At 40.2% G+C, this 27,415-nt stretch overlaps 1 protein-coding gene across 1 annotated transcript in view; it reads left to right on the forward strand.

Moving 5' to 3' along the window:
• macf1a (microtubule actin crosslinking factor 1a) overlaps positions 1-27,415 on the forward strand; it is a 200,946-nt gene that overhangs the window by 135,312 nt on the left and 38,219 nt on the right. The window contains exons 45-61 of the mRNA XM_016462816.1: positions 9-179; positions 281-622; positions 710-901; positions 982-1,158; positions 1,328-1,451; positions 2,221-2,420; positions 2,525-2,842; positions 2,959-3,125; positions 4,430-4,586; positions 4,685-4,796; positions 5,387-5,449; positions 6,571-6,809; positions 9,526-9,655; positions 9,952-10,151; positions 11,205-11,712; positions 11,981-12,975; positions 14,085-14,585. Coding sequence (XP_016318302.1) covers positions 9-179; positions 281-622; positions 710-901; positions 982-1,158; positions 1,328-1,451; positions 2,221-2,420; positions 2,525-2,842; positions 2,959-3,125; positions 4,430-4,586; positions 4,685-4,796; positions 5,387-5,449; positions 6,571-6,809; positions 9,526-9,655; positions 9,952-10,151; positions 11,205-11,712; positions 11,981-12,975; positions 14,085-14,585 — 4,596 coding nt within the window. The remainder of the gene's footprint in view (positions 1-8; positions 180-280; positions 623-709; positions 902-981; positions 1,159-1,327; positions 1,452-2,220; positions 2,421-2,524; positions 2,843-2,958; positions 3,126-4,429; positions 4,587-4,684; positions 4,797-5,386; positions 5,450-6,570; positions 6,810-9,525; positions 9,656-9,951; positions 10,152-11,204; positions 11,713-11,980; positions 12,976-14,084; positions 14,586-27,415) is intronic.

Here is a 27,415-nt window from a genome sequence, read left to right on the forward strand (position 1 = left end):
TGCCCAAGGCTAAAGCAGAAGAGCAGATGCAGGAGACACAGGAAAAAATAGACACACTTCTCAGAGAATTGGCATCACTGGATGACTCAAAGAGGAGGTCACTTGGCAACACTGTCACTGACACACCATCATCTGGACCACCAGAGAATGCTCTGAATTCTCACAGTGACATGCTTCAGGTCAGATTCTTAAGTAGATGTTGATCATTATCAGTTTTACCAATATGGCAACTCAATTCAGTTCTGCCTTTTGACATTTTGCATTTTGTTGATTCCACCAGACTGAGCTGCAACAGTTACAAGCTCAACAGGCTCACCTTCAGCAGGTGGCCCAGTCTGTCCGCTCTCTCCTGGAACAACCTGACTCCAGTGTGCCACCAGGGGAGAAACAACGCTTACGGGCAAAACTAGACCAACTACAGAGTCAGCATCAGGAGCGCCTTCAGAACTGTCAGGACAGGCTCAGGCAGACAGATGCCCTCAGAGATGAGTTTGCCAAGTTTGTGCAGGAGCATGGGAACCTGGGGACGTGGTTGGATCAGAGTGAACAAGAACTACGTACACTCGGGGAAGGGGAAACTGATGCAAAGGGTCTAAAAGACAGGATAGAGGAGCACAAAAAGGTATCAAAATATGGTGATGTCTAACATAATACATTTACTTTGTGGAGAAAGTAAAATACCTAGAATGTGTTTCTCTGTATTATACAGCTTGCAGAAGACGTCATCTGTCACAAAGCTGATCTACGCTTTGTGACAATCTCTGGTCAGAAGGTTCTGGATTCTGTCCAGGGGGCCTTGGAGAAGGTGGGCAGTACGGATCCAGCTCTGGAGGAAACCAGACACCTAGTGAGTGTCAAGCTCCAAGATGCCACACAGCGCTACAGTTCATTACACAGCAAGGTGGGAACAAAACAGCTTTGTATTCTTTCAGTCAACAATGGGCTGAAGACATACTGACTCTTGTGTGTTCATTCTTTCAGTCCTCAGAACTTGGCACCCGTCTCTCAGGTCTCCTGGAGCGATTCCAACACTACCAAGATGAGGCTGGTTCTTTAGGCTCCTGGTTGAGCACTCAGGAGCAAAATCAGAGTGTATTTAAACCCAGCCGAGAGCAAACGGACACTCAGACATTGCAGCATACTCTCAGTACTGTACAGGTTGGATTATTAATGCTTTTCTGGCTAAAATATTTGAGGAAAGCTTAGAAACAACGTTACTGGATGGATAAACTAATGGAAATGATCACCTAAGCAAAATGTAGTTTCCATACTCTTAGGAATCATCATAATTAATCACCTTTTTCTTTCTTCTGCTGTCTTCTCTCAGCTGTTGCAGGATGAGTTGGCAGAGCATTCGGTACAGCTTGAGAAAGTCAAGAGGGCAGGTAAAGAGCTGGTCAGCACTCAGGAGTCCCCAACTCTCAAAAATGCAGATATTAACAATCTTACAGGTAATTTCATTCTCAATATCAGCAGATAACTTAGTTGAAAGAGTGTCATTTTGTAGGTTCATTCCACCATGCAAGTATGGACATGCACTGTCGTTGAAAACTTTTTTAGATGTTTTTGAAAGAAGTCTCTTATGCTCACCAAGGCTGCATTTATTTGATCAAAAAATCGTTAAATAATATTAGTACAGTTCAGAATAACTTTTCTATTTTAATATGTTTTAAAATGTTTTATTTTTGAGATGGAAAAGTTGAATTTTCAGCAGCCATTACTCTAGTTTTCAGTGTCACATGATCCTTCAGAAATCATTGTAATATGCTGATTTTGGGCTCAAGAAACAATTTGTATTGTTATTAGTGTTGAAAACAGCTGTGCTGCTTAATATTGTTTTTTAGAAACCGTGATACATTGTTTTTCCTTAGGAGTTCTTGATGAATAGAAAGTTTAAAAGAGCATCATTTATTTGAAATAGAAATATTTGTCCCCAACATTTTAAACAACAGTTTGTCTTTTTGAGCATTCAACCCAACATGGCAACATTGGCTCAACCAGTGGCATTTTTCACAACTATCTGTATCTAGAATATTTGTTGACTGGTCAATCAAGGCACTGTGATGTCAAGCATTTTATTTGGATTGATAGTGTCACTTATAGTCATTATCTCAAAATAACCTCTTAAAAGTAATACAATACATGATCTAGAATTAATTTTGTGCTAATAATATTTTTGATATTATCCCTATATTTTAAACTTCCTCTTGGTAATTTCAGATGCTCTGGAGAAGCGCTTTGAAACCCTGTCTAATTCAGTGTCAGTGAGAGCTGAACAGCTTCAAACCGCTGTTGCCCAATCAGTCAGCATTCAGGAGGGACTTAAAGCACTGCTGGCATGGTTAGATGGACTTCCTTTATCACCTGGCACAGTCCAGCCCACTGCTCAAGCAGTTCAGGATGCCCTGACACAAAATCAGGTATTTTGTTAAACGTACCATCACGATCATCAGTATAAGACATAATTAAAAACTTTCCTTAACCAGGAATTATGTTTTCTTCAAACATGGCACTTCCCCCTCAGAAAATACGTCAGGAACTGCTTTCAAGGCAGGGCAGTGTGGATGCAACCCTGGACTCTGTGTCCAAGCTTCTGAAGTCTGCAGATGCATCGACAGCGTCTGGCCTGCAGGGGGCACTACAGGACTTGAGTCAGCGCTACACAGCGGCCCAGGCGAAACAGACTGAAAGAGAGACTGAGTTGCGGGGACTTTTGCCCAAGTTGGAGAGCTTTGAGCGCCAGAGTGCAGACCTCCGCAGCTTTACGCAGAGTCGAGAAAGGGCTCTCAGCCCAGTAGGCCAACCTGACTGCAGCGTGGATGACTACAAACAGACCATAGAGGTTAGAGAATTAGGTTTTTGACATCTTTGGCCACAGATTTACGTACTTTCTGAAAGATTACATGTTTATTGGCTGATGTCCGATCATTGTCATCATTTCTGTCTTTTCCATTAAAGGAGGTGAGATCAGAAATTACCCAAGAGTCAAGTCAATTAAAGTCATTTGTTGAGCTTGGTTCAGACCTAAGCAAGTCTGGGATCCTTGCCAATGCACAAAGCCTTCGGGACACAACCAAAGAGGTTTCTGAGGACTTTGCACGCTTGGAATCCAATGTCAATGAGAGGTCAGTGGAAAGAGTTGTGAAAAAATTTATTAAACCAGTGTTATTTTAGTATTGTTTTTTGTATGATTATAATTATTATTCATATTTTGAATTAGCTTTTATTTTTATATTTTCAGCATTTTAATTTTTAGTTATTTTTTAGTAGTGTTATGTGCTTTTGTCATTTTAAATAATAATAATTAGGGAAAGGTTTTATTTTTATTTTTTCAGTTTAGTGAATGTAATTCTTCAACATATTTTAAATTTATTTCAATTAGTTGCCAAAGCAACATCTAATTTTTATTTAGTTTAATACATTTTTTTTTTTATAATTTTATTTCAACTTTATCATTCAGTTGACAAAATGTTTGAAATAGTTTTAGCTAGCAATAATAACAACCCTGTCTTCCACATTTAACTTCTTTCTCCAGACTGGAAAAAGAATTATAGCTGTAATGAAATATTCAGGATATTGTAATATTGTCCCCCTTAATGTCTATGGCAGTTACAGTCATGAGTAGAATAGTTAGTCTGTTCTAAGCTATTCTGTGTGTCATAGTTTCATCTTGAAATGTGATGCCCTGCCAACTCTAATTGCTTTGACATTTGACATGTGACAAAAATAAAGACAGTATGGACAGGGTCAGAATACTCTGCGCCATAAAAAAATAGCATCATGCTAACCCAGTTTGACACCACTGTATCCGGCGTTATGGAAACCATTTGGCCACATCCCTCCTTAAGATGCCAGACTGGGGCTCCAAGCATGTCAGATGTCCTCGGAGACGGCTCATAAAACAGTCGGTCATGTGTTCAAGTCTAAATCCACTCCACATATCTCTAGGAATACTTGTGAGTGGGAAGGGGGATTATTGTAGTATAAACTGAATGTAAAGGGTAACATGTTGGGACATGGCTTCTGACCTAACTGCTGCTAACAATGGTAGAGAGGCATGCTGTCCACATTAAGAGTCTGGAGTGGAGTCTGGCTCTGGTTAGTATTGCACGCATTGTCCTGATCTATCACCATGACCTAAAATAGTAGCATACAGTGTTGACATATTAATAGGAGGTCAAAGATGTCTGGTTGTGTCCTTTTACAAGAGATTTTTCTCTTCTGGTGGTTTAGATAGGTACTCTGAATTTTTACCTCATTAAAACATTTTAAACTAAGAAAGGAATAATTCATTTGAAAACTGAGTACAAAAGCTGTTTTATTTTACACTAAGTAAGTTGCCTCATTGGAGCCAGCATTGTGTTACCATTAACAAAATTGAATATTTTTTTGTTGATATTCATCTGACTTTTTCCTGTGTCCTTCACAGATTTGATTCTATCCAGAGCTGCGTCCAGCAACTGGCAGAGTTCCGCTCTCGCTCTGGCTCCCTCCTCAGGTGGCTGCAGACAGTACAAGAACAACTTCCTGCCAAAGAGCCCAACCTAAGCACAGAAAGCCTGCAGAGAAGAGCACAGCAGCTTAAAGTAGGGCTGCAGTTCTCTCTATTTACAGAGTTCTGACATCAGTTTCTGTTTTTAGTGAGGTGAGCTGTAATTAACACGTCTCACGAATTTACTTGTAGGATCTACTCACAGAATGGGAGACCCAAGGAAGCCACGTTCAGGAGTTGAACAAGACCAGTTCACAACTGGAGAACTTGATTATTAACATCACATCTCCCAAGAACAAGACTGGTAGGCAAAACAACATCGTGGAGGTTCAGGGCCAGGGCTCCTTTTTTTCTGTAGCTAGTACTTCATGTTTCTACTATGAATATATTTGGACTCCAAATCACTACTTTTAGAGAATAATTCACTCAAAAATGGAAACTGTCATCATTTACTCATCTTCATGTCATTCAAAACTAGTAAGACTTTCCCTACTAAGAGTGCCCTACTAGAATATATATGAAGCATGAGCAAAAACGCTTGATTTGTGTTCCTGATTAAAACAGTTTTATGGTGCTTTTGCACCCTTTTCCAATGAATTTTGTTACTACATTGAAAAGAGCAACTGGTACATTATTAAAATTTTCTCCTTTTGTACTTCCAAAGTCATACTGGTTTGGAATGACATGAGGGAGAGTTTTTGAGTGAACTGTCCCTTTAAGCATCTGCCACCTTCCAAACTACTAATTTTCAGCATATTATGTTTGTATATGTGTCTCTGTGTCTAAATCCTGTGTTGAGTATGTCTAGCTGCTTGTGTATGTGTGTGCTGCGCCAGCATGCCTGTGAATTATTGTGGCGTTGTCTGAGCGCGTGTCTGTGTGTCTTTCTCCCAGGTGTTTCCCAGCTCAATGGTGCTTCCAGCCCCAACAGTGTTAATGGCATTCACACCTGTAAAGGTGAGCTTCCTCCACACCTTTAGCCAGTGAGCTGTGCAGCATCCTCATCACTGGAAGCTTTTCTCTATTAGACATTTCCATTTGTTTTCCCCTCTCATTTCTCTTCCTCTTCACCCTTTTACTCACTCTCCTTATTTTTCTTTGCATTGCTTCTTGTCCTGTTCTGTTAGTTTGCTCTCAGAGTAAGTGCAGATTAGTGTCATCTGTCTTTGTGCATATGACCAATGTGTCCAATCATTTAGGCTTTCTTTCACACTGACAGTGTACATAAAGCTGAGGACTGTTGACACTGTTCACATTTTGCAAGTAATCAGTTTGTCAGGTCATTGTTGTCAATATCCAATGTATTGGTTTCCATTGTAGTGCATCAACAAAACTGCAATAGTAGTAATGTAATATAATAAGTAATGTCATGTATTTTTGCGTTTTGGGTTTTTTTTTATGGAACTTCACACATGAGTCATGGCATGTGTGTGTGTATATATATATATATATACACACACACACACACATATATATGTGTGAAGTTCCATAAAAAAAAACCCAAAACGCAAAAATACATGACATTACTTATTATATTACATTACTACTATTGCAGTTTTGTTGATGCACTACAATGGAAACCAATACTGAATTTAAGAATTTGTTCCAACAGCTTACTCATTTTTTCCCTCTTTTTAGGAAAACTGTGGCCACATTGTACTAATTTGTTTTCTTATTTTTATTAACTAAATTAAATAAATCAAAACAAGGAAACAAATTAGTACAATGTGGCAATGATTTACCTAAAACAAAGGAACTAATTAATCAATCATGTCCTTGATTTAAATAAAACAAGGGCATGAATTAATAAAACATGTCCACACGACAAGTCGTGGAGCATATTCTTAATTTGTGGCCACAATAAATATATTATGTTCCGCATATCATGTGCAGAGCTCCATATTTTGTTCTTCACAGCTGAATGGATTTTACTACAGTCAAATTCTAACCCTCAGCTTATACAGTATATCACTGCTTGAAAAATAGCACAAACATGATGCAGTTTTATAATTATGTGGCCTTGTCATCGGGCTGCTGTGACTGTACTTACCTCAACATTTCTTCACTCTTACCCTCAGACTTGACTGAGATCCAGGTGGCAGTGGCAGATGTGAACTGCAAGTATGAGCAGCTGGGCAGTGACATGAGGGAAAGGAAGGGTAGGCAAGAGGCCTCTCTTGACCTGCGGCAGAAGGCCAGGCAGGGCTCTGAGGTACTCATCCAGTGGCTGGGGCCCCGTGAAGAGAGCCTGGCACAAGGGCAGACCGCCTCACCTTCTCGGCCAGAGGCGGTGCGTGCTCAAGCCCAAGAAACCAAGGTAACATTTTGAGAGAATTGAATACATCTGTAACAGGGGTCTCAAACTACAGGCCCCCACAGAATATATATGAAATAGTTTATCTGTAATCAGGCAATTCATTTTCTGTAACTTAGTTTTGTCTTTAATGTTATCCCATAGTTCTCTAAAGCAGTGTTTGCCAACCAGGGTGCCGTCTGTCGAGAGCAGGGGTGCCGTGTAAAAAATTATTTTTTAACATTTTGAAATTGCTAAAATGTTCAAAAAAGCAGCTATTATATAATATCCATTTCTGATGTCGCCAATAATTAGAGATGCACTGAAATTCCGGCTGCCGAAAATTAGTTCACCGCTCAGGTTTCACTTTCACGTGGTGTGACGCTCTGTGTATTATCCCGCTCTATGCGTGTGTGTGCTCCGCTCAGTCGCTCACGGCCCATGTGAGTGCTCCACTCGTATACCGTTCATGCTCATCGGAACAGCAAAGTCCACTCAAAAATCGAGCTGACAGGAAACATCTATGTAGTACAGTATTGTTTCTGTTTGCATCTGAAAAACTAAAAAGCAATTTATTTCATTTGTATGCCTATCGTTATTTTTTATTTGTGCTATCATTAGTAATTTCTTTGTTTGTTCTTATTTTATTATTAACTGCTTAGCCTCCTTGTCATTTTGTATTCAATTCAAAGTTTTAAATCTCGTGCTACTGCAACAAAATTACCCAACTGTAAAATCAAAAATACATTGAGTGAGCAAAACTTTGTTTAATTACCATTACAACTAGCTATCTCACAATGTTTACATATAAATAAAAGCCTACATTAAAATCTGTCATATAAATTGGTCTCTTCATTAGAAATTAGCTTACTGATTGCCACCATTGATAGACACATTTTTTTTATAATATTAAAAATATCTGTATGACATTATATTCTGCAGTTCTTCCCTGTTGTACCGAATATCTATACTTTTCAAATTATCATATCGAAGTTAGAAATTCAAATATTGTGACAAAATTAATTTTGTAGGGTGCCACAAATTTGTTACAATTTCCAAAGGGTGCCGCGACTAAAGAAATGTTGGGAAACACTGCTCTAAAGGATTATTAAAGGGGTCATGAACTGCCTCTGTTTTTATTTTGTACTTTTCTCAAAAAAAAAAAAAAGTTAAATATCTTAACCCTACTGTTAGACCTACCTGAAAAACTAAAACGCAATTTATTTAATTCGAAGGCCTGTTGTTATTTTTTATTTGTGCTATCATTATTCATTTCTTTATTTGTTCTTATTTTATTATTAACTGCTTAGCCTCCTTGTCATTTTGTATTCAATTCAAAGTTTTAAATCTCGTGCTACTGCAACAAAATTACCCAACTGTAAAATCAAAAATACATTGAGTGAGCAAAACTTTGTTTAATTACCATTACAACTAGCTATCTCACAATGTTTACATATAAATAAAAGCCTACATTAGAATCTGTCATATAAATTGGTCTTTTCATTAGAAATTAGCCTACTGATTGCCACCATTTATGGACAAAATTTTTTTATAATACTGAAAATATCTGTATGACATTATATTCTGCAGTTCTTCCCTGTTGTACCGAATATCTATACTTTTCAAAGTATCATATCGAAGTTAGAAATTCAAATATTGTGACAAAATTAATTTTGTAGGGTGCCACAAATTTGTTACAATTTCCAAAGGGTGCCGCGACTAAAGAAATGTTGGGAAACACTGCTCTAAAGGATTATTAAAGGGGTCATGAACTGCCTCTGTTTTTATTTTGTACTTTTCTCTGAGGTCCACTTATAATGTTATCAAGATTTTTACATAAAAAAACATCATAATTTTGTCCCCCTAGGGGAATAATAGGCTATTTTCTGTCCTGTTTTTGACATACCTCCCCCTCCCCCTCTTCAGAACGCTCTGTTTGAATAGGCGTGGCGGATTGTAGACTGGGAAGTAAACGCCCACTGCACTGCTATGATTGGCTTGTGTATGTTTGACATTCTATGTCACTTCACAGATGGACGCTGCTGTGATTTAGGTTAAAAACGCATAAATACTCAGTACATATCAAATTATCTATTTAACAGACAAATCAATAGTGATCACGTAATAAAAACAGTTACTCACACTTGTGTGTTGCGACATGACTGTTGGATCCAATATAGTCGGTACAGCATTGTCTTTTAGTTTCAATCTTTTTGAAAATCTCGCGTCAAATTGTGCCTTGTTTGTAAATGAATCTGCGGTAAAATGAAGTGAACAAAAAGACAGAGTTCTTACTGACGTGGTCTGGATCTTCATTAAAAATAAAGTTCATCCACTCTTTCCTCTTTCTTTTCCAACACAGCATCTTGTTGTCTTCAGAGCCATCTTTATCGTTTGGTTTCTGCGTAGACCTGCGCGTTCGCCTCTCGTAAACACTAGGCTACATGCGTGAATAGGTGGGTGGGGCTAAACAGGCAGTGATGTCGATCTTCTTCTGCGAAGGCGGTGCTTATCTACAGTATTATATCATAGAGTAGAACATTCCAAAAGCTGTCGATTTGGCAGAGTTTTGAGTTCTGAAACTTACAGGATGTTTTTATAGTACAGTACAATGACCTCTTATATGTCAAAAGATCAAGGGAATTTTGATTTCTCAGTTCATGACCCCTTAAAACAGTAGCCCTAGCCATCATTCCATTACATTGTGACAGACATCTGACAGACAGGCACCTGTGTCCAGGTTTTACTTACTGAGCTTGCCGACCATTCTGGGAAAGTGGAGGATCTAAAAAACATTCTCAATCAGCTAATAACAGATCATCCTGATTCTCCTGAAGCTGAGACTTGGAAACGTCAGCTTGAAGACATAGGTCAGTAATGTGTTTTAAGTTAATTTTCATTTAATGAACTTGTCCCGGTACCAATAACTAACTATAACAACAGAATAGTACATTAATATTAATTTGCTGGTCACAAGGCGAGAGTTGGGTGCAGGAAATGGAAGGCTGAAAATAATGTATGCTCCAAGAAAAGCTCTGACCTTCAAATCAAATATCAAAGTGATCAAAGTTGTCAAAGTGCAACCTGTGCATGCATTTTTTTAATCTATTGTGTTTTAGTATATTTATTAATACATTCAGATGCAGGATATTGCTCTCTCTCCTAGACTCACGGTGGACGAAAGCCAATCAGACTGCAGCACAGAGGCAGACTGAATTGGAAGCGTGTGCTGATAGGCTGGGTAGTTTTGCTGCAGCAGCCAGTCAGCTAGGACCATGGCTACGAGAGAAAGAGCTGATGATGAGCGTATTAGGCCCACTGAGTATCGACCCCAACATGCTCAACACACAGAAACAGCAAGTGCAGGTAAACTAATCTTCTTGCTTTTTCTACAAAAAAAATAGTAATTAAACTTATGCTCAGGGCGTTTTTGGGTATTTTCGCCTAAATTTGACATACTCAAATTCAAATGTTTACCCTACACACATACAATGGAGGAAATGAAAAAAAAACAATGTTTAATTATTTCAGGATGCACAAGACTGTCTACATTAGGGCTATTAAATATCGTATGCGATTTATCGTGCAGCCCTAGTCTACATTATAAAATATATCTGGTCTATCACAATCTAAAATAGAATCCATATCCTCCAGCTTTATATCATTCCATGCGCACTTATGATATGGAGAGCGCGTCTCTGGCAGAAGCGCGTCTATTGCGCAATCTGGACAAAACGCTATATATCTCACCGATGGAAGCACGCAGAAACGTGAAAATGGTCTTGTTTGAAAGAAGAGATCCTAATCTAAAAGATAATATAGAGTATATAGATATTTGTGGCTGTTTGTGGCTGACTGAAGCAGTGCTACGAGTATAAATGTAAATTCGCTCAGAGGTGACAAAATTTTACATCGCGATTCTATCGAAGATCATTCGATCTGTGATTGTCACACAATGAAATAATCTACATCGTCAAATTCCTGAGAATGAGAGCTTTCTTGTGATATATGACTTGACTTTTTTGTGAAAAATATATAAAATACACATTCTTCGTAAAAATTATTCGCAATGGTTAGGCGGAAATTCGTGTGTGGGATGAATACATTTCTAAGCTTAATTTTACTGCTTTATGAATATAAAAACCAAAAGGAATGGTATTCTTTGTAAAGAAGACACTCCAAGCTTTCAAATGAACCCATATATGGGCTGATACCATATAAGGAAGGCTATGTAAATGAAGCATAAACATTTTTAAGCGATTTTGGACCCGTATCCGGGTCTGCAGAGTTTAACTGGTTTTAACATCATGCCTCAGATTTTCATTAAAAAAAATAAAATGTCAAATTGAAAAATCTAATTGTTCTCAAAACTTAGCTTCACCAAAATCACTTTAAATTTTTTTTTCTTTATCCCGTCAGTTCATGCTACGTGAGTTTGAGACACGGCAACCCCAGTTTGACCAGCTGTCTCGAGCGGCAGAGGGAATCCTCTCCCCGTCTGGAGATGAGGGTTCTAGAGATGGACAGGACCTAGAGGAGGTGAGGCAGGAGCTGGCAGACGTTTCACAGCAGTGGGAAGACCTCACCTCTCGTCTCACCGGCCGCTCGCAGCAGATCGACCAGGCGCAGGGAACCAGTGAGCGCTACCTGGCCCTGCTCAGAGAGCTGTCTCAGAGTGTGGTCGATCTAAGCGAGAGGCTGGATGCGCAGGCCTCTCTAAGCGCTCAGCCTGAAGCCCTGCGCTGTAGGCTTCAGGAAACTGGGGAGATCCGTGCTGAGCTGGAACAGAGACGAGGTCAACTGGCCCAGGCTGAGCAGCTGTGTGCGGAGCTCAGCACAATTGTGGCCGAACCGTATCTCAGAGATGAGTTACACAAGAGACTGGAGAGTGTGAGCAGCCCCCTCAAAAACCTAGAAGAACGGGCTGGTGAGTAACAGTTTGCAGTTTGGAAATGAAGAAATTAAGACATAAATATACAGTAAAATACCATTTTTGTCACTTTACTTATTTTTTTATGCAGATGCACTCTCCAAAAAATGTATTAATTCTACTCGTCAAAACTCCTGTGTCTTTTTATTTCGCAGTGTATATCACAGAAAAACAAAATACGGCAAAGTCAGTTTTTACCCAATATTGTTCGCCTACTGTATGCATGTACATAATAGTAACCACCACCCTTACTGCTGTCTTTCAGCTGATGGCTTGTCCCAGCTGCAGGCCGCCCTGTCCAGCACTCAACAGTTCCAGCAGATGTTTGACGAGCTTCGTGGCTGGTTGGATGGGCAGGCTGGGAATTACACAGCTGGGGTTTCTGAAGCCCTTCCTTGCCAACCTGATGCTCTAAAGACCCTTCTGGCCCAACAAGAGGATCTCCAGCGAGCCATAGCACAACAACGTGGGTCCTATGAGCTCATCCAGGCCGAGGGGGCATCTCTACTGGCATCCCTCCCCACTGGAGATGAGCGATTAGCCCTACAGACTCGACTAAACATCTTACGGCAAGACTGGGAGGGCATGAACCGACAAACCTCTAATAAACACAGTCGAATAAAAGAGATGCTGTCCTGTGCTGAGCTGTACCAACAACATCACAATGAGCTTGTACCTTGGGTTGCAGAATGTGAGGAAAGGGAGGCGGAGATCCACCCATCACTGGATCCCGCCACCTTAGACGAGGCTTTGCAAAAGGCTAGACAGTTAAGTGTGGACTTGGATCGTCGTCGCCCTCTCTTAGATTCTCTGAACACGGCAGCAGATCAGCTGCTGGAACAGAGCTGCGCTGGTGAAGAGGAAGTGAGGGATGAAAAAGCCCAGCTTAATCGCAGGATAGACGGTCTCTCTGAGCGACTACAGGGCCGCACGGCTCAGCTAGAAGAGTTGGGAAGCAGACTGAAGGAGTTTGAAGATGGGAGACTGGCTGTGGAGAGAAGACTCGAGGCAGCCAAGCATCAGATCGAGGTTCAGGAGGCGCTTGGGCCGCAAGCTTGTAGCAACAAAAGCCTGGAGCGTCTGCGCAGCCAACAGGAACTGTTAAACTCTGTACAGCCACAGGTGGTGTACCTACGAAATCTGGCTCAGGGGCTGCTCCAGGATGCGCCCGAGATCTCCAGGGCCGGCGAAGATAGCGGCCAGAGGCTGCTGCAGCAAGCTCGTGATACAGAAAAAGAGTTTGAAGAAGTTACTGAGAAGGTGAGAGAATCTGCACATGATCAGGAGCCTCTGGAATGTGTCAGGACTGAGGCGGTAGTTGGGATGTTATATATAACCTGATTTGTAGTTTATGTCTGCGCTCATGTCGTGTTTGCTGAAATAAGACACAGTCTTTTTCTGGCTGTTGGTCTAGATTTGTCTTGTTCATTTTTAATAGCTTGTATTCATGATTTGTAGTCAAAAGTTTTAAGATTAAAATATAAAGTTTGCACAGTACTGCATTTCTATGCAGTGCATTTTGAACGTTTAATATACTTATGTTGTAAGTGTACAGTATTTCTATAAATGTGTTTAGCAGACTTTCAGAAATATGCTGTGGTCAAGCTCAGACACCGAACATTTTATTGTAATTTTTTTACAAAAGTATTTACATAACAGCAAAAAAAATTTTCGGATAAAACCTCTAAGTATAGAAATAACTTAATAATAAAGTTATCTGTCGCTTATTGAGGGATTGCAAGTCAGCCACATCAACTAGAAATTAATTTTGATATCACTTATTCATCTTTTAAAACTTCCTATCGATTTCCGCAATGTTATAAAACAGGATTATTAATTTTTAAACTGAGAAACCAAATAACACCAAAAACACCAGAAAATGTATCAAATCCATTACTAAAACTTTGTTAGTACAGTTTTTCATGAAAATAATGTCACTGCCTGAAGGATGTTGTAATTGAGGAACTGCATTTAGTTAGTTAAGGGGACATTACAGTCTGACAGGATGGAAAGTGAAATTTCAGAAATGGAAATAACCTATATTTTTATTTTAAAGTCTCTTCCCAGGAACATATGTTAGAAACATCTAAGGAATGTTTGAGCATTTTTTGGTAAACTGACAGTGCTTTATGTTAAAAGCACTCAGGGATGCGACCAAAATGACAATATGTGCTTAAACAGTGAAATTATTAAAATCTATTCATATTCATTTTTAAATATATTAATATAGTCATATTATGAAATATTATTACTTATTATATTCATATGTTTATCCAGTATATTTAGAAACATGATTGGTCTGCTGCATAGGAATGACCCACAATTTCAGCTTCATTTACCTGCATGTGTCCCTTCTCTTTCCCCCACAGACTGAGCAATGCTGCTCATCCTTGGAGTCCCGGTTGCAAGGTGTGGGAGAGGTCCAGTCACATGTTCGAGATGTTTTCTCCCGCCTGGCTGATTTGGACGATGAGTTGGACAGCCTTAGCCCTGTGGGGCGGGATGCTGACTCCTTGGCCTCACAGGCTGATGCTGTCAGGGGCTTCCTGAGTCGACTCGATGCCCTCCGTGTCGAGCTGGAGAGTCATGGTGGAGAATGCACGACTATGCTCCGTAGAGAGGGGAGCTCACCTGATCTTCTGGCCCTCAGGAGAGAGACAGAAGCCCTGAGCAGACAGGCAGGCAAGCTAGCAGAGCGGGGCCAGAACCGTCTGGCACTCATAGAAGCAGCAGAAGAGCGTGTGAAGGAGTTCTACGGCCGTCTAGCTGACCTACAAGGGTTGTTGGGACGAGCAGAGGAGGTGCTGAACACACAGGCTGTCGTGGGGACAGAAGTGGAGGTCATCAAACAGCAGCTTCAGGAATTCAAGGTAGGAAAAGATTCAGCAAACTGTGTATTTTTATGTGTACTGTATTCATCATTTGCAATATCAGATTACATTCTGTGCAAACCACTGTTTGCTAACAGTGTTTGTGTGCCACAGGCGATTCTAAAGTTTCAGTCTTCGAGGGGCTCAGCCCTCCTACCTAAACATGAGCTCATGTGGCACAGTGATTATATCTTATTTTTTCGATATGTAAACAAGGTATAGCAAAGCTTATGTTGTGACCCATGTGGTTTACCCAAGTATGACGTGTTCCTGAATCAACCACCCTACCCCTGAATTCAGTGGACAATGATTTGCAGATGATGCAGGATGATGTTCCAGAACCAGTAAGGAATGTTGATTCAGAAACATGTACTTATTGCGTAAATCACATCAAGCCAGGTTTGCAGGATGTGGGGAAATAAATCGAATTGCAATTTTTTTTCTGATTAAAAAAAAAAAAAAAGTGAAACTTGTTTGTTTGTGGAAATCTACGTCACCTCCAAGTTTTTTTTAAATGGTTAGCTGAAATGGTTTCGGCCCTCAAGCTTGAAAGGATACGCTTCTCTAGAGCGGGCAGATTAAAGATGTTTGACAAAATCTGGTCATATTTCAGGTCTATATCTTAAGGATGTCCTTGCTATGTTGTTAATGTGCTATGTGTCATTCGATCTTGTTTTTCCTCTGTTTTTTGCTTTTTCTTTTCCATTTTTCATTTCCTTGGTCCGGCTGAGGTTCTTCTGATGGTGATGTGTGATAAGAGTACTTTCATAAATATTTGGTGCATGTTTGGGTTGGGGGCAGGGGAGAAGTGTGGCATGGGGTAACTATTTTGGTTATATTGTATTAATATACATATATAGTATGTTATGGAGTGTTATGTTTTTGAAAAAGAAAAAAGTTTTACAAATAAAGTACTTAAAAAAAAAAGGTCTTGTTTGTGGAGCTGCACAATTTGATTTATACTGTATATCAATATTACTATAAAATAATAATTATTATTATTATATTATTATTATTATTATTATTATTATTATTATAGTATTTTACAGTACAACTAAAAAATTACAATGCTAATATATATGGCTGTACGTGCAGAGATGGAATTTATGTGGTGCACTGTTTGCTGCAAACCCAGCCACTATGAGACACTGAAAACACCAGATTTTGAGCTGCTTATATAAAGTAAAGCTGCTTGCCGTATAAAGGAACACAGTGCTGTGCTTCACTCTGAAACACATTCTGCATATTTACATTTACTTTGATAATCACACTAAGGCATAGCATGATTTTAGTTGATTTCAGTTAATTGTGCAGTTCTTTTAGGATAATGTTTGTTTAGAGAGGTTTGCAAGAACATTTTCACACAACATGTCACTTCATTATACATGCTCTCTGAAGTCTTGCCTCTCGAGTATGCTTGTTTAAAAAAAAATGCAAGAAAAATGTGTTGAGATCTGCGTGGTACTTTTAATTTCTGTGTTACTGCAGGGTGAAAGCTCTCCCTCTTAATAAATCCTTTTTTACCGACATGTTCTTGCTGTTTTCTTCTCATCACGTACTCGGTGATGGTGGCAAGAGAATAAGGAGAGACATGTCAGCTCTTAGCCCTCAGAGTGGGCTGCTCGAGTTCACCTTTCCTCCCCTGACCGTCTGATGAAATGTCTGTATCTCTCTTACTCATGCCTCTCGAGGGTGGTGAAAGAAAGGAGAGTGTGAGAGTGAAGAGGTGTAGGTGGAAGTGGGAAGGAGTAAAGCTGAGGAAATGACGGATGTGCTGGGCGTCAGAGACCTCCAGGAGCAGGAGAGTGAATCAGTGCTGTAGAAAATATGCCTTGCTGAGACTGAATCATTCCTTCCTCCGCCATGTTTGATTGCTCAGCAACAAAAATATGACTAGTTTAAAAGACTTTGAGTGGTATTGAGGTAGTGCAGTGAACTTTAACTGTAGTTGTTTTAAAGGTTTAAAGATTTTAAATAGCAATAAACATTTAGTACTTTCTGAAGTTCTTGGAATTTGGAAGGGTGAAATTTGTCACTCTGATTTGCGTTCTTCAGAGATGTTTTAATTTCCTGCAAGGTAAACCTTTAATTGCAGGGTTTTTTTCATAGTATTGCATTCCACTGTTGAGTGCCAACATGGAGAGAGCTCATTGTGATGGACACTGAGCTAAATCTGATCATAGCGCTAATCTGTGTCAGTCCACAGTGTCAATATGGGAGTGTAAAAAGGGAAGGGGTCAGGTGCAAGAACCCACTGTACTGTAGTCCACCCACTTCCAGCTCTACCCTATTTTATATATATGTTCTGTATATTAGAATTATTTCTGAAAGGTCATGTGACACTGAAGACTGGAGTAATGACTGCTGAAAATTCAGTTTTGTCATCACAGGAATAAATTACATTTTAAAATATATTCCAATAGAAAAGGAGTTTTAACAACATTTCAAATTATTAATGCTTTGACTTTCTGATCTAATAAATGCAGCTTTGTTGAACATAAGAAACGTCTTTCAAAAACATAAAAAAAAATCTTACCAACCCCAAACTTTTGAACTGAAGCGTAGTTAGTGATTTGGAAATTAAATGAAAAAAATCAACTAGTAAGGCAATCAGTTTTAATCAGCCAAGCAGGCAGGGTTATTGATCATTGCTCAAATATGAATTATGCATACCCAAATATGGATTATGGACAATATATTGGTCTGTCATTAGTTAAATGTTTTATTTTTAATGAAATGTCCTTGATTTGTCTTTATTATGAATTGCTTTGTAGAAACTTGGATCACTGAGGAAGTCTTGAGAAATTCTTCTGTCTTTTCCTCACGCTTTTTCAATTTTTGAGTATTTCTGGTTTTCTACTCCTCGTCTACCCACTTGCATGTCTCATACCTTCACTCCTACCTCATCTCATCATAGGCATAGCGGTCTAATAAAGCTCTCTATCAAATCTTTAACGATATGGTGAACTGAATGCACACCAACACTCACCATCCCCTTTTCTGGCTTTCATTCTGATATAAATAAAAGCAGGTTGTATAGATGTGTTTCAGAGCGCAGGCAGACAGCGAGAGGGCCAGAAAAGGGAATGAATAGAGAACAGAAGACGACGTAGCTGAATAAGAAGTGGGTGTTGTCAGTATGGTCTGCAATGAAGCTCATGTGGATGTCTAATCAATACAGGGGTGAAGTAGGGTTAAAGAATTAACCCTAACCCAACAAAGTTGTGAATATAAAATATAAAGTACAGCGGGCTTCAAAACTCATGTTGACGTATTGATGGGATACACTTTTATAAGATCTAAGTTATTAGATTTTTCTTTCCATCAGAAAATATAACTTTCAAAATAATAATGAGCAGATGCTTAATGTACTTAATAATCTTTGTTGTGTCTTTCTAAATGCTCAGTCTGACTCAGTCAGTCAGCAATTGGTATTATAACAAACAAAAGGCCATGGAAAATTACTGCTTCTTAACATTGTCTTGTGGCCTTGAAGACCTTAAAATAAAGACAACCATGTATCTCTAACTCACAAAGACTAAAAAGTTGCAATGTGGGCTACAACACTAAAAGCAAAACAATACAATTATTTTTATAACTTTTATTATTTTTATACAAATAGATATAAATGTAATTTAAAAATTAACTATTTATTTTAAAATGTTTAAAAAAATGTATATCAATTTTATTTTATTTTTTCATTAAAGCAAAATACTGAGACATTTTGGAGAATGTTAATTTTTCACGTAAACTATGCTTATATTAATGCTATGCTGAATGAATATCATTTGTAACAGGAAAAAATATTACATTTGAAAAAGTGGACTTTTGAACCCCACTGTATGTATTTGCAGTCTATAGGTTATTTTTAGGAAGCTACAGAATGGGATCTCATTCATTACAAAGGGGAAGAAGAGAGAAAGACGGATAAAATGTGTTCAGAAAGACATCTTTGGTATTCATCCAACTTGGCTGCCAGCGTTCCTCAATTTTCCATCTTCTCTGCCCCATTTCTCTCCTTTCGTCTACCACTTTGTAATGAAACATTGTAAGATAAATTTGAGTGCAGCCCGTTCGTCTGCCACAAAATAGTCTGCTCTCATTTTCGCCTCGCTCCACGCAAACCAGACTCCATTTCAAAGACACCAAATCCAAAATGATGTCATTGCTCAAAGGGGCGGAGAGGGGAGGGTGATCCTCTGTGTGTGTGTGTGTGTGTGTGTCTGAGAGGTTTTTTTGTTGTGTAAGCTCCGTCGGGGCAGCTGCGGGGGGCATGGGGTATTAAGAGAAGGTGTCAGATTAGTCAGTATCATTGTTTAGCTTCTCAACAATGAGCGTATTGAGATGTCGTGGAAATGGGCTGGAGAGAAACAGGGAAACTTGTCGCACTTGTGACTTTATTGTGAAATGTCTTGCCAGTGTCGTCCGGTGCTTCCTGTCTGGATATGTTCTCATATTTAGCAGCAGGTCGGCGTGTGCTATAGGGTGATATGTAGACACAGAAGGTGTGTTTGTATGTTGTGGGAGTGTGCCCGCAGGTCCTTGTGTGAGAATGTTTCTAATTCCAGTCTGTGTGGAGCGTCCGGCATCCCAGCTGTCTCCCCACCCTGGACCCTTCAAACACACTGACACTCATTCACATAAGCAGGGTGTGGTTGCCCCCTCTCCCTAAATTCCTGTCCCTCATGTACCCTTGTGCGCTCCCATGTTGCCCAGTCCTAGAGCAGCTGAAGCTTGAGCTGGTGGGGCGGGATGAAGTGCTAGACTGGAGTAAAACGAGGGCCCCCTGTCCAACTGGGAATTCCTTCGCAGGGCTGTTGGGATGAGGGAATGGCTTCTAAATCACATCAGGTTGTCCACACTGTCCTCACCATCGCCGCTTATATCTTCACTCCCTTTACTCTTTCCATCCCTCCCTCAGTCCTGCCGGTTTGTCTATTTTTATCGACCTCTTTCTACGTAGTTTGTGATCACAGCTTTTCCTCCACAATAACAACTGCGCAGACTGACCTGCCCTACCCCCACCCAAACCTTAGGGGTTTCCCTCTAACATTATCAATCTTGTGGCCTCACGGTCACATGAAGCAGATTAGCACTGATTATTTTTCATGAAGAATTAATTTATCACTCTCGCAATAAGGTAATGCAAAGATCTTGCATTGAAGTTCTGTATATTAACATTGTGAATAAAAATGAATTAAATAAAAGTAATAATTTGCATTAAGTCTGTTGCATTAAGTGCAAACAAATCCTACCATGATGTATACTTACTTACACACATTTTGGATATCCTTTTGACCCGGAGAGTCTATCGAACTTTAAGTTGTGTCTAGTAGTTAGATAACTGTATTTCTGTATCTGTAACTTCGGAATAGTGTATGATTTAGGGCTGCAACAAATTATTATTTTGATAATCAATTAATCTATTGATTATTACAACGATTAATCGTCGATTATTTCACAGATTAATCAGTTGGCTTTGTTCTTTTATTCACCTTTTACTAGGAGTGGGCGATATAGCCTCAAAATTATATCACGGTATTTCAAGAATATTTGCGATAACGATATTTATGACTATATAGAAAAAAAAAACATGGAACAACGTTTTATTGGTGATTACAGCTGGCAGGCAGCAGCATTTATTAGTGCAAACAAAATGAAGGGCATTTTCCATCCTTTTCCAATGAGCTACTGTCATCAATGACAGACTACCTAATTTGAAGTGTAAATCTATTGTCATAAGGTGTCAGCAGCAGCTGTGTGTTCTACTTGAAGCAGACCGATCGGTGTATGACGTCAAAATACCGCGAGAGTGACTTACCCCTTATTTACACTGCATGCGTCAGCGGCGCGTTACGGCTCCGACGCGGCCACTCTAGTCAATGCTTGTGTTTACACCAGCGGAGCCGCGGCACGTTTCAGAAGCAGCTCTCCGCACCGCTTCGCTAAAGAAATGCGTCTCGCCTAGCTTTGAAGGTAAAAGTGTGCGCTCGAATATGCTCTAGAACCACTCTCGCGATACTTTGATGTCATACACCGATCAGTCTGCGCAGCGCTGCTTCAAGTCGAACACACCTATTGGGTTTGTGGTGTTGTTGTTGTGCGCGCTAGGGAACGTATATCCGCCATACGTCATCGCGTCGCTATATCATTGATATCGCGATATGACACTTTTTTTATCATGTAAAAATGTATACCGGTATTATCGTGGACGGTATGATATGGCACACCCCTACCTTTTACAATTAGTATAAATATTGATTTACACATATTCAAACTAATAAATAAAATAAGGCAATCACTTCAGCTTTTGAAAATTTCAAACAATTATATTACTATTGTACAATTACAATTGTTATACAATTATTTTTTACAATACAAATAAATATATTTGGCACACAAAATGACAGAGAGACATTCTCATTCACCATTTAATTAGTCTTTTGTAGCCTCGTACAGCTTTTTGCGTTTAAGTGTTTCTGTGCCATCTCCATGATCTCTAATATCATTCTAGTGTTATTTCTATTTTTGCAGAGTTTCTGTGAAGCATCTTCCACCTCGGAGTGAAAGTTCTGTAAATTTACTTTTTCTGTCAGTCTGCTAATTTCCAGTTTATTTTTTTCACTAAGGGGTTGATTAAATTAGGATAACATGGTTAGACTAATCTGATGACTAAATAAAGTTCTATACATCACACATTGGCATTCGAGTGTATGTGCACATGCGTGTGTTATGTCATGCCCTAGCTGTTCCCATTGCCTGATATTTTTTCAGCTGTTGTGCATTACTGTGGCATTCCATAGAATAGCCCACTTTCCCTTCCAGTTACTCTCAATTAGCTCACCAACAGAATAAATAGGAACTTTAAGTAAATAGGGACCCCATTGACATTTGGAAATAATTACCAAGATAATAATCAGTGCAATGACTGGGTGTGGGAACAAGAGGTTGCTGATGCAGACATTTGTTGTATTTTATTTAATTTGACATGTTATATTTTTAACAGAATAACAAATAGTTTTAATAATCTAAAAATATTAACTAAATGTGAAACTAAAGGTTAATGCTGTAAATGTGTTTAAAACTTATTTTATTGCTTTAATTTTGTGGCCAGATCAGACTCCTCTCTCATTCTTAGGAGAGGTGTTTGTATTCCTGTCTCTGCTCCATATGTCTTTGTGTCGGTGGTGGTGAGAGAGAACAATGCACACATTGAGTCATTCAGGTAAAGCCTGGTGGTTAATTATAAATCTACTGCTGAGATAGAGTAAATGTGAGACATGCTACCTAGTAACCAGTGTGGCAAAGGGAACGAGAGAAGAGGGGGGTAGATGAACAACCGAAACAAACAGATGAGGCTTTCAGTACCTTTTACTTTTAGTACTGTACAATCAGGCAGGGAGAAAGAAAGAGTAAGAGTTGGGCAAGTGACAAATAAAAAGAAAAAAAAAAACAATATCAACAGGTGCTCTGCTGAGGCAACAAATAGCCCTCTAAAGTCAATAATGTTCTCGGGCCTCGTGCTTGTTTTGCTGAGTGACAGCCAGGCTTTAAATGGGGGCCATTTTAGCCACAAAGCACTAGTAGCACTTTACCTATGTCAGTCAGTTAAGTTCCAACGACAGAGTCTCTTTAGGGGATTTTGGGGCTTTGAAACCCCTCCCTCTTCCTGTCTGAGTCAAGACTTTGACTCTTTAACCAGGCGTGACTGGCCAAATGACCAGTCACTGAAAGAATGAGGAAAAGTAGAGTGGGGGATGCACCAGTCAAGCAGTCATGAATTTAATTGGTATCAGGAAGTGCGAACATTTAGATGAATTACACATTCATTGTTATGGTCTCTTATTTAGTTTTATTTTGTGTACAAATGTATTTGGTATTACTGTTTATTGTCCAGTGTCTGGGATGCACGTGTCTCGTTTTAAATGAAGCAAGTAATACTGCTCACTGAAACCTAGTTTGACATGGGTCGAGGGAGAGAGCACAAGCACCAGCAAAATGGACAACAAACCTCTTTTGTTTCTGTAGGGAGGTTTGTGTTGGAAGCGGCCATGACAGCTGCAACCCAACTAACACAGAGGGGGAAAGAGTTTATAAGAAAGACAGAGTATTTGGCTTGCTTGACATGCAGGCCACGGGGAGCGTGGAGGTTCAGAGCAACAGTTAGATCACTGAGGACGGACAAGCCCCTCCCCCTTTTCATGCGTGAGTGTGTGCATTTTTCTGCATGCATTTGTGCTTCTTGGACTGAGTACTAGGAAGAATGGGCAGACATGCGTTCAGTGTTTATTCTCTGCGGGAACTTCTTAAAGGAATAGTTCAAAATTTACTCTCTTCATTTACTGACCCTTATTGAGATCCCAAACCCATATGTCTTTCTTTCTGCCACGGAGCACAAAGGAATATTTTCCTTGTAATCACAATGAATGGGTACTGAAGCCTTTCAGCAGCGACTTTTGAGCTATTCCACGTCTTCTGAAGTCTTCTGAAATATGATTGCTTTAAAAACGTAAAAAAAAAGTTATTCAGTTTATGTTAATGAAAGTTCATTACAGAAGTAGTAATGTCCAATATGTCAGTGAATAATGATTTATATATCAGTCTATTTGTCACACAAAGCTATTTTATAGCTTCAGAAGGTTCAGAGCATAGCACACAAGTTGGATTGGCCTTTTTACTTTGTGCTTTTCCATCCTTTTTTAAATGTAATTGTATGAAAAAGAGCCTGGAAAAAACATTATCTTTTTATGTTGCACTGAAGAAAATCATGCGGGTTTGGAATGCCAAGAAGAATGAACTATCCTTTTACACTGTGAAAAAAGGATAGACAGATTGTGATCTGTGCAGTAGAACAATGAAAATGAGGTGTTTGGCACATAGAAATATTAAAAGCTCAAACTTTATATTCCCATTTCGTGTTGGGCTGGGTCGGTGGACACTTTTAAACGGAATGTTCATTCATTTTCATGTTATGTTATCCTGAAGCCCCTCATCAGAGGCCCCAGCCCCCCCTTATGGTCTCTCCTGACAGGATTGTGTTACAGAAGAGTAGCAGACGGGAATGCACAAGTGGGGTGTTTGAATATGGCAGACTTTTGTATGTCCTCCTGTATTGTTTTGCTTTTACAGAGGACCTATCTGAAAAAGGAGGGAGGGAGGGGACAGAACAGTAAGAGGGAATGTGTGCAGGGGATTTTTGCTTCCACGTATGGCAGTTTATTTGAAGGGGTAAAGAAAGGCAGCCGTTATTTCTTTAATTCCCTCTCAGAAGCTCCCTCCTCTTTCAGTATGACCACTCCCACTTTAGTTATCATTTTCATACTTACTTTTCCTGTCTGTCTGTCTATTGTGATCTTGAGTTTTGTTTTTTCTCAGGCATTTGCTCTTTTTGAGTGGGAGTGTTTATTCCAGCTAATTCAGGTTTAGATTACAGCAAAGTGATGAATATAACAAATACAAAATGAAATCTCATTTAAGCTCACTGCACACAAAAACTCTTACTGTAGCCTCTCTTCTTCAATACTATTTTGCATTTACAAAGATGGTTTATATAGTGCTTAGTATGCGATAAGCTGCTCCCGTTATCCAGTGATTCTGCAGAAACACGTCAGATCCCCGGATTGGTCACTCCCACTGACTCCATGGCCCCTCCTCCCACACATTTTATCTTGGGCTCACTCCTCTAACCTTGTCTCGTGTGTTTTTTTGGAAGGGGAAACCGGCATGATTGGACCACTTCCTGTGTTTTAATACCATAGCAGGAAACAGAACAAACGGAGCTGGATTCAAACAAAAACAGAGAGAGCGAGAGAGAAAGGAGGGAGAGAGAGCAAGAGAAAAAAAGAGAGCTGAGAGTGTGTGAGAGAAAGGGGGAGTGAACGAGAGAGGAAAACTGGGAGATTTTTTTAGCAGCTGCAAGCCATTTCAGCTGTGTAGTGGCTTTAGAACAGACACAGAGAAAAGCGTGTATGAGAAAGAAAGTCTGCACAAGAAGAAATCAGAGAAAAGAAGAGCAAGGAGCTTGCGTGGAGCCTAGCTGAGCTCTTGTGTTTGGAATACTGAAAGAAGAAAATAAGGGAAAAGGGAGCGTGTCCGGGGATTGTCTGGAAATCACAGTGCCTGAAGTGCAAGGCAGCACTTGGAATGAAGCTCTGTCTGGGTCTCTGCCTTCTGGATTCAGTCTCCTGCGTGTCCGGGGATTGTCTGGAAATCACAGTGCCTGAAGTGCAAGGCAGCACTTGGAATGAAGCTCTGTCTGGGTCTCTGCCTTCTGGATACAATCCCTTGACTCTCCACTCTTTCCCCGGCTGCACCGGACTCATTGGATCTCCATACCCTCAACCCTCCTGGACACAGATACCTTTTGGACCCTTGGATTTTCCCCCAAGCTCTGGATGAAAGGATTCCCTAAAAGAAATTCTTCTTTTTTCATGTTCAAAGAACATCTTTTTTACTTTTAATATGAAATGAACATGTCACAAAGAGTGTTGGAATTCATTGATTTCAATCCCTCGTGCTCCGTATGCTGAAGAGGACTAGATAAAAGAGGAGGATGAGGTATTTCAGGCACAGATGGCTTCTCTTCCTGACATGCTCTATTAATGCTTCGTTATAGGATTAAAAAGAGGAAGCAGAGATTGATAAAGAATACACGGCTGGAACACTGGTAGGACTGTCGGAAGCGTGAGTCCGTTACGGTTTTTATGACTGTTTCTTTAAATATACTCTAGTGTTATCAAGTAAATTTACAGTGTGAATTTTCTCTTTTTTTTTTTTTTTTTTTTTTTTTTTTTTTGTCAAGATGCCTTGTTTTTGGAAATACTTCCAAGGAATTATGGCTACTACATTATGTACGTAGAAGAAAAAGGGAGATGAGAGACAAAATCTCTTGACTGGCACTTTTTGTTTTTCTTTGCTGAACTTTTTACTGGTTTTATGTAACAGAGTGTGGAGTTCTCACCTTAAAAGGAGCCTCATACAGCTTTGGCTGCTGCTCTTGGAGATGGTGAAAGTAGCTGAAGCCCCGCTTTGATTTTTCCTGTTGTGGCAGTGGGAAGGAGAGTCAAGAGGAAGCAGCACTAAGGAAGGAAAGGATTTTGGATTTTGCCCTTGTTTTGAGGGTTTAGGACTCAGCGGTTCATAAAGGAAACAAAGGAATATTGTCCATGAGGGATGTTATTATCCTGTTATGGATTTTGCATGTCTGATTCAGACACTTACCAGCCTTTTTGTATATTTTTCTTAATATTTAATATGTTACTTCAAAGAGTTGTCTGTGCAAAAAAGACACTTCTAATGCTTATCAGCATTGCACATGCAGATGCCGCCATGTAGCTCTGAATCGAGGGCTCGTACCTTTTCTTACTCGGATATTTATGCTGGATGTTAAGCATCGTAACACATTGTATACTGAGAATTCAGTGCATGACCATATATGCTTTTATTACAGGATTCATGGGTGAGCTATCAAAGTAGTTCAGAGCCTCACTATTGCTCACAGCAGGCTTTGTTTGTGGAATAGTAACCATCCCATCTCAGCCCCTTGAGGGCGCTGTGGTTTGGGATGGGAAAACCTCTGAGCCGCCCGGACTGCTTGCGGCAGAACCCCAGGTGCCTTGGGAAGGGTGATGATGAGGAGGCATACATTGAGGACTGCTATGTACCCCAGCGCTCAATTTACGATACTATGCGCATCAATGAGCAGATTGATCAAGGCTCAAAGCTCAGCCAGCCTTCTCGCAGCACTCTGGGCTCAGGGGGCGGTGAGGAGAGTACGCTGTCCAGCAATGGGACATTGGGAGCTGACATAGGTGGAGTATTTGTTGCACGGGGAGGGCCTGCAGATGCAGGTGTGAAAAAGCTGGATGAAAGAGTTATTTTTGATGCTCTGAAACTCACCAGTGACCCTCAGAGTATGTCACCTGTCGGAGGAGTCGGCTCTGCAGTGGTCATTCCTGCATCAAATTCAGCTGCCGTTGGGGCAGCTGTTGTGACCAAAAGGCGGCACCAGGGCAGTGACAAGAAGGACAATCCAAATCGGCGCTCCTGGAAAGCTTTCATGCCCCCTACTTACCCTGAGTTTGCAGAACGTTTCGAGCTTTCACCAGGAGAGAGTGGAGAGAAGCGTCTGTCTGGGGCTGGAATCCCAGTCTCTCCTCTCCATCCTGTACCATCTTTACTAGCCTCTTCTATTCCTTCTACATCATCGACACCTTTGGCACCACCTTTCTCATTCTCCACTGCCTCATCTGGAGGTCCTCAAACTCCACCTGTCTCCAGCTCTCCATCTTTCACTCCCACAGTTAGCTCTATACCTTCCCATCTTCCTCATCTGCTCAAACAAAAACAGCCCCTCCAGCTGCACTCTCACAAACCGGCTACTGCTCTGTCTTCTCCTTCGAAAGAACAGCCATCCTCAGAGACTACTACTTTTGCTCATTCAGACTCTCCACAACCTAGTCCTAGTATCTCTCAGGCTGAGAGAAAGAGAGGCGAGCAGAGCAAACAAACTCAAGCCCCAATGTGTGTTAGAAGTATATCTGAAGAACCACCACAAAACTGGGAAACTACTGCAGCTAAAACCTCTGATAATGAGCGAGACTCACCCCTACTGGAACACGACCAAGACACCACTCCGTTAATACCCCCAAAACCGGTATTTTGTCCCCCCACTAAAGCCCGTACCTGGCCCCGGAGTATGAGGGGTAATAAAAGGTCACTGGGGCATGGGAGGGTTCTTCATATCCTGCCCCCACTTCCCCCTGTACTTGGCGAGGAGAGTGATGAGGAATCTTTGTACCTGTTGGATCCTCCATCACCTTTCCTGCACG

This window comes from Sinocyclocheilus anshuiensis, unplaced genomic scaffold (assembly GCF_001515605.1).
Source record: "Sinocyclocheilus anshuiensis isolate Anshui unplaced genomic scaffold, SAMN03320099.WGS_v1.1 scaffold913, whole genome shotgun sequence".
Classification (NCBI taxonomy): domain Eukaryota; kingdom Metazoa; phylum Chordata; class Actinopteri; order Cypriniformes; family Cyprinidae; genus Sinocyclocheilus; species Sinocyclocheilus anshuiensis.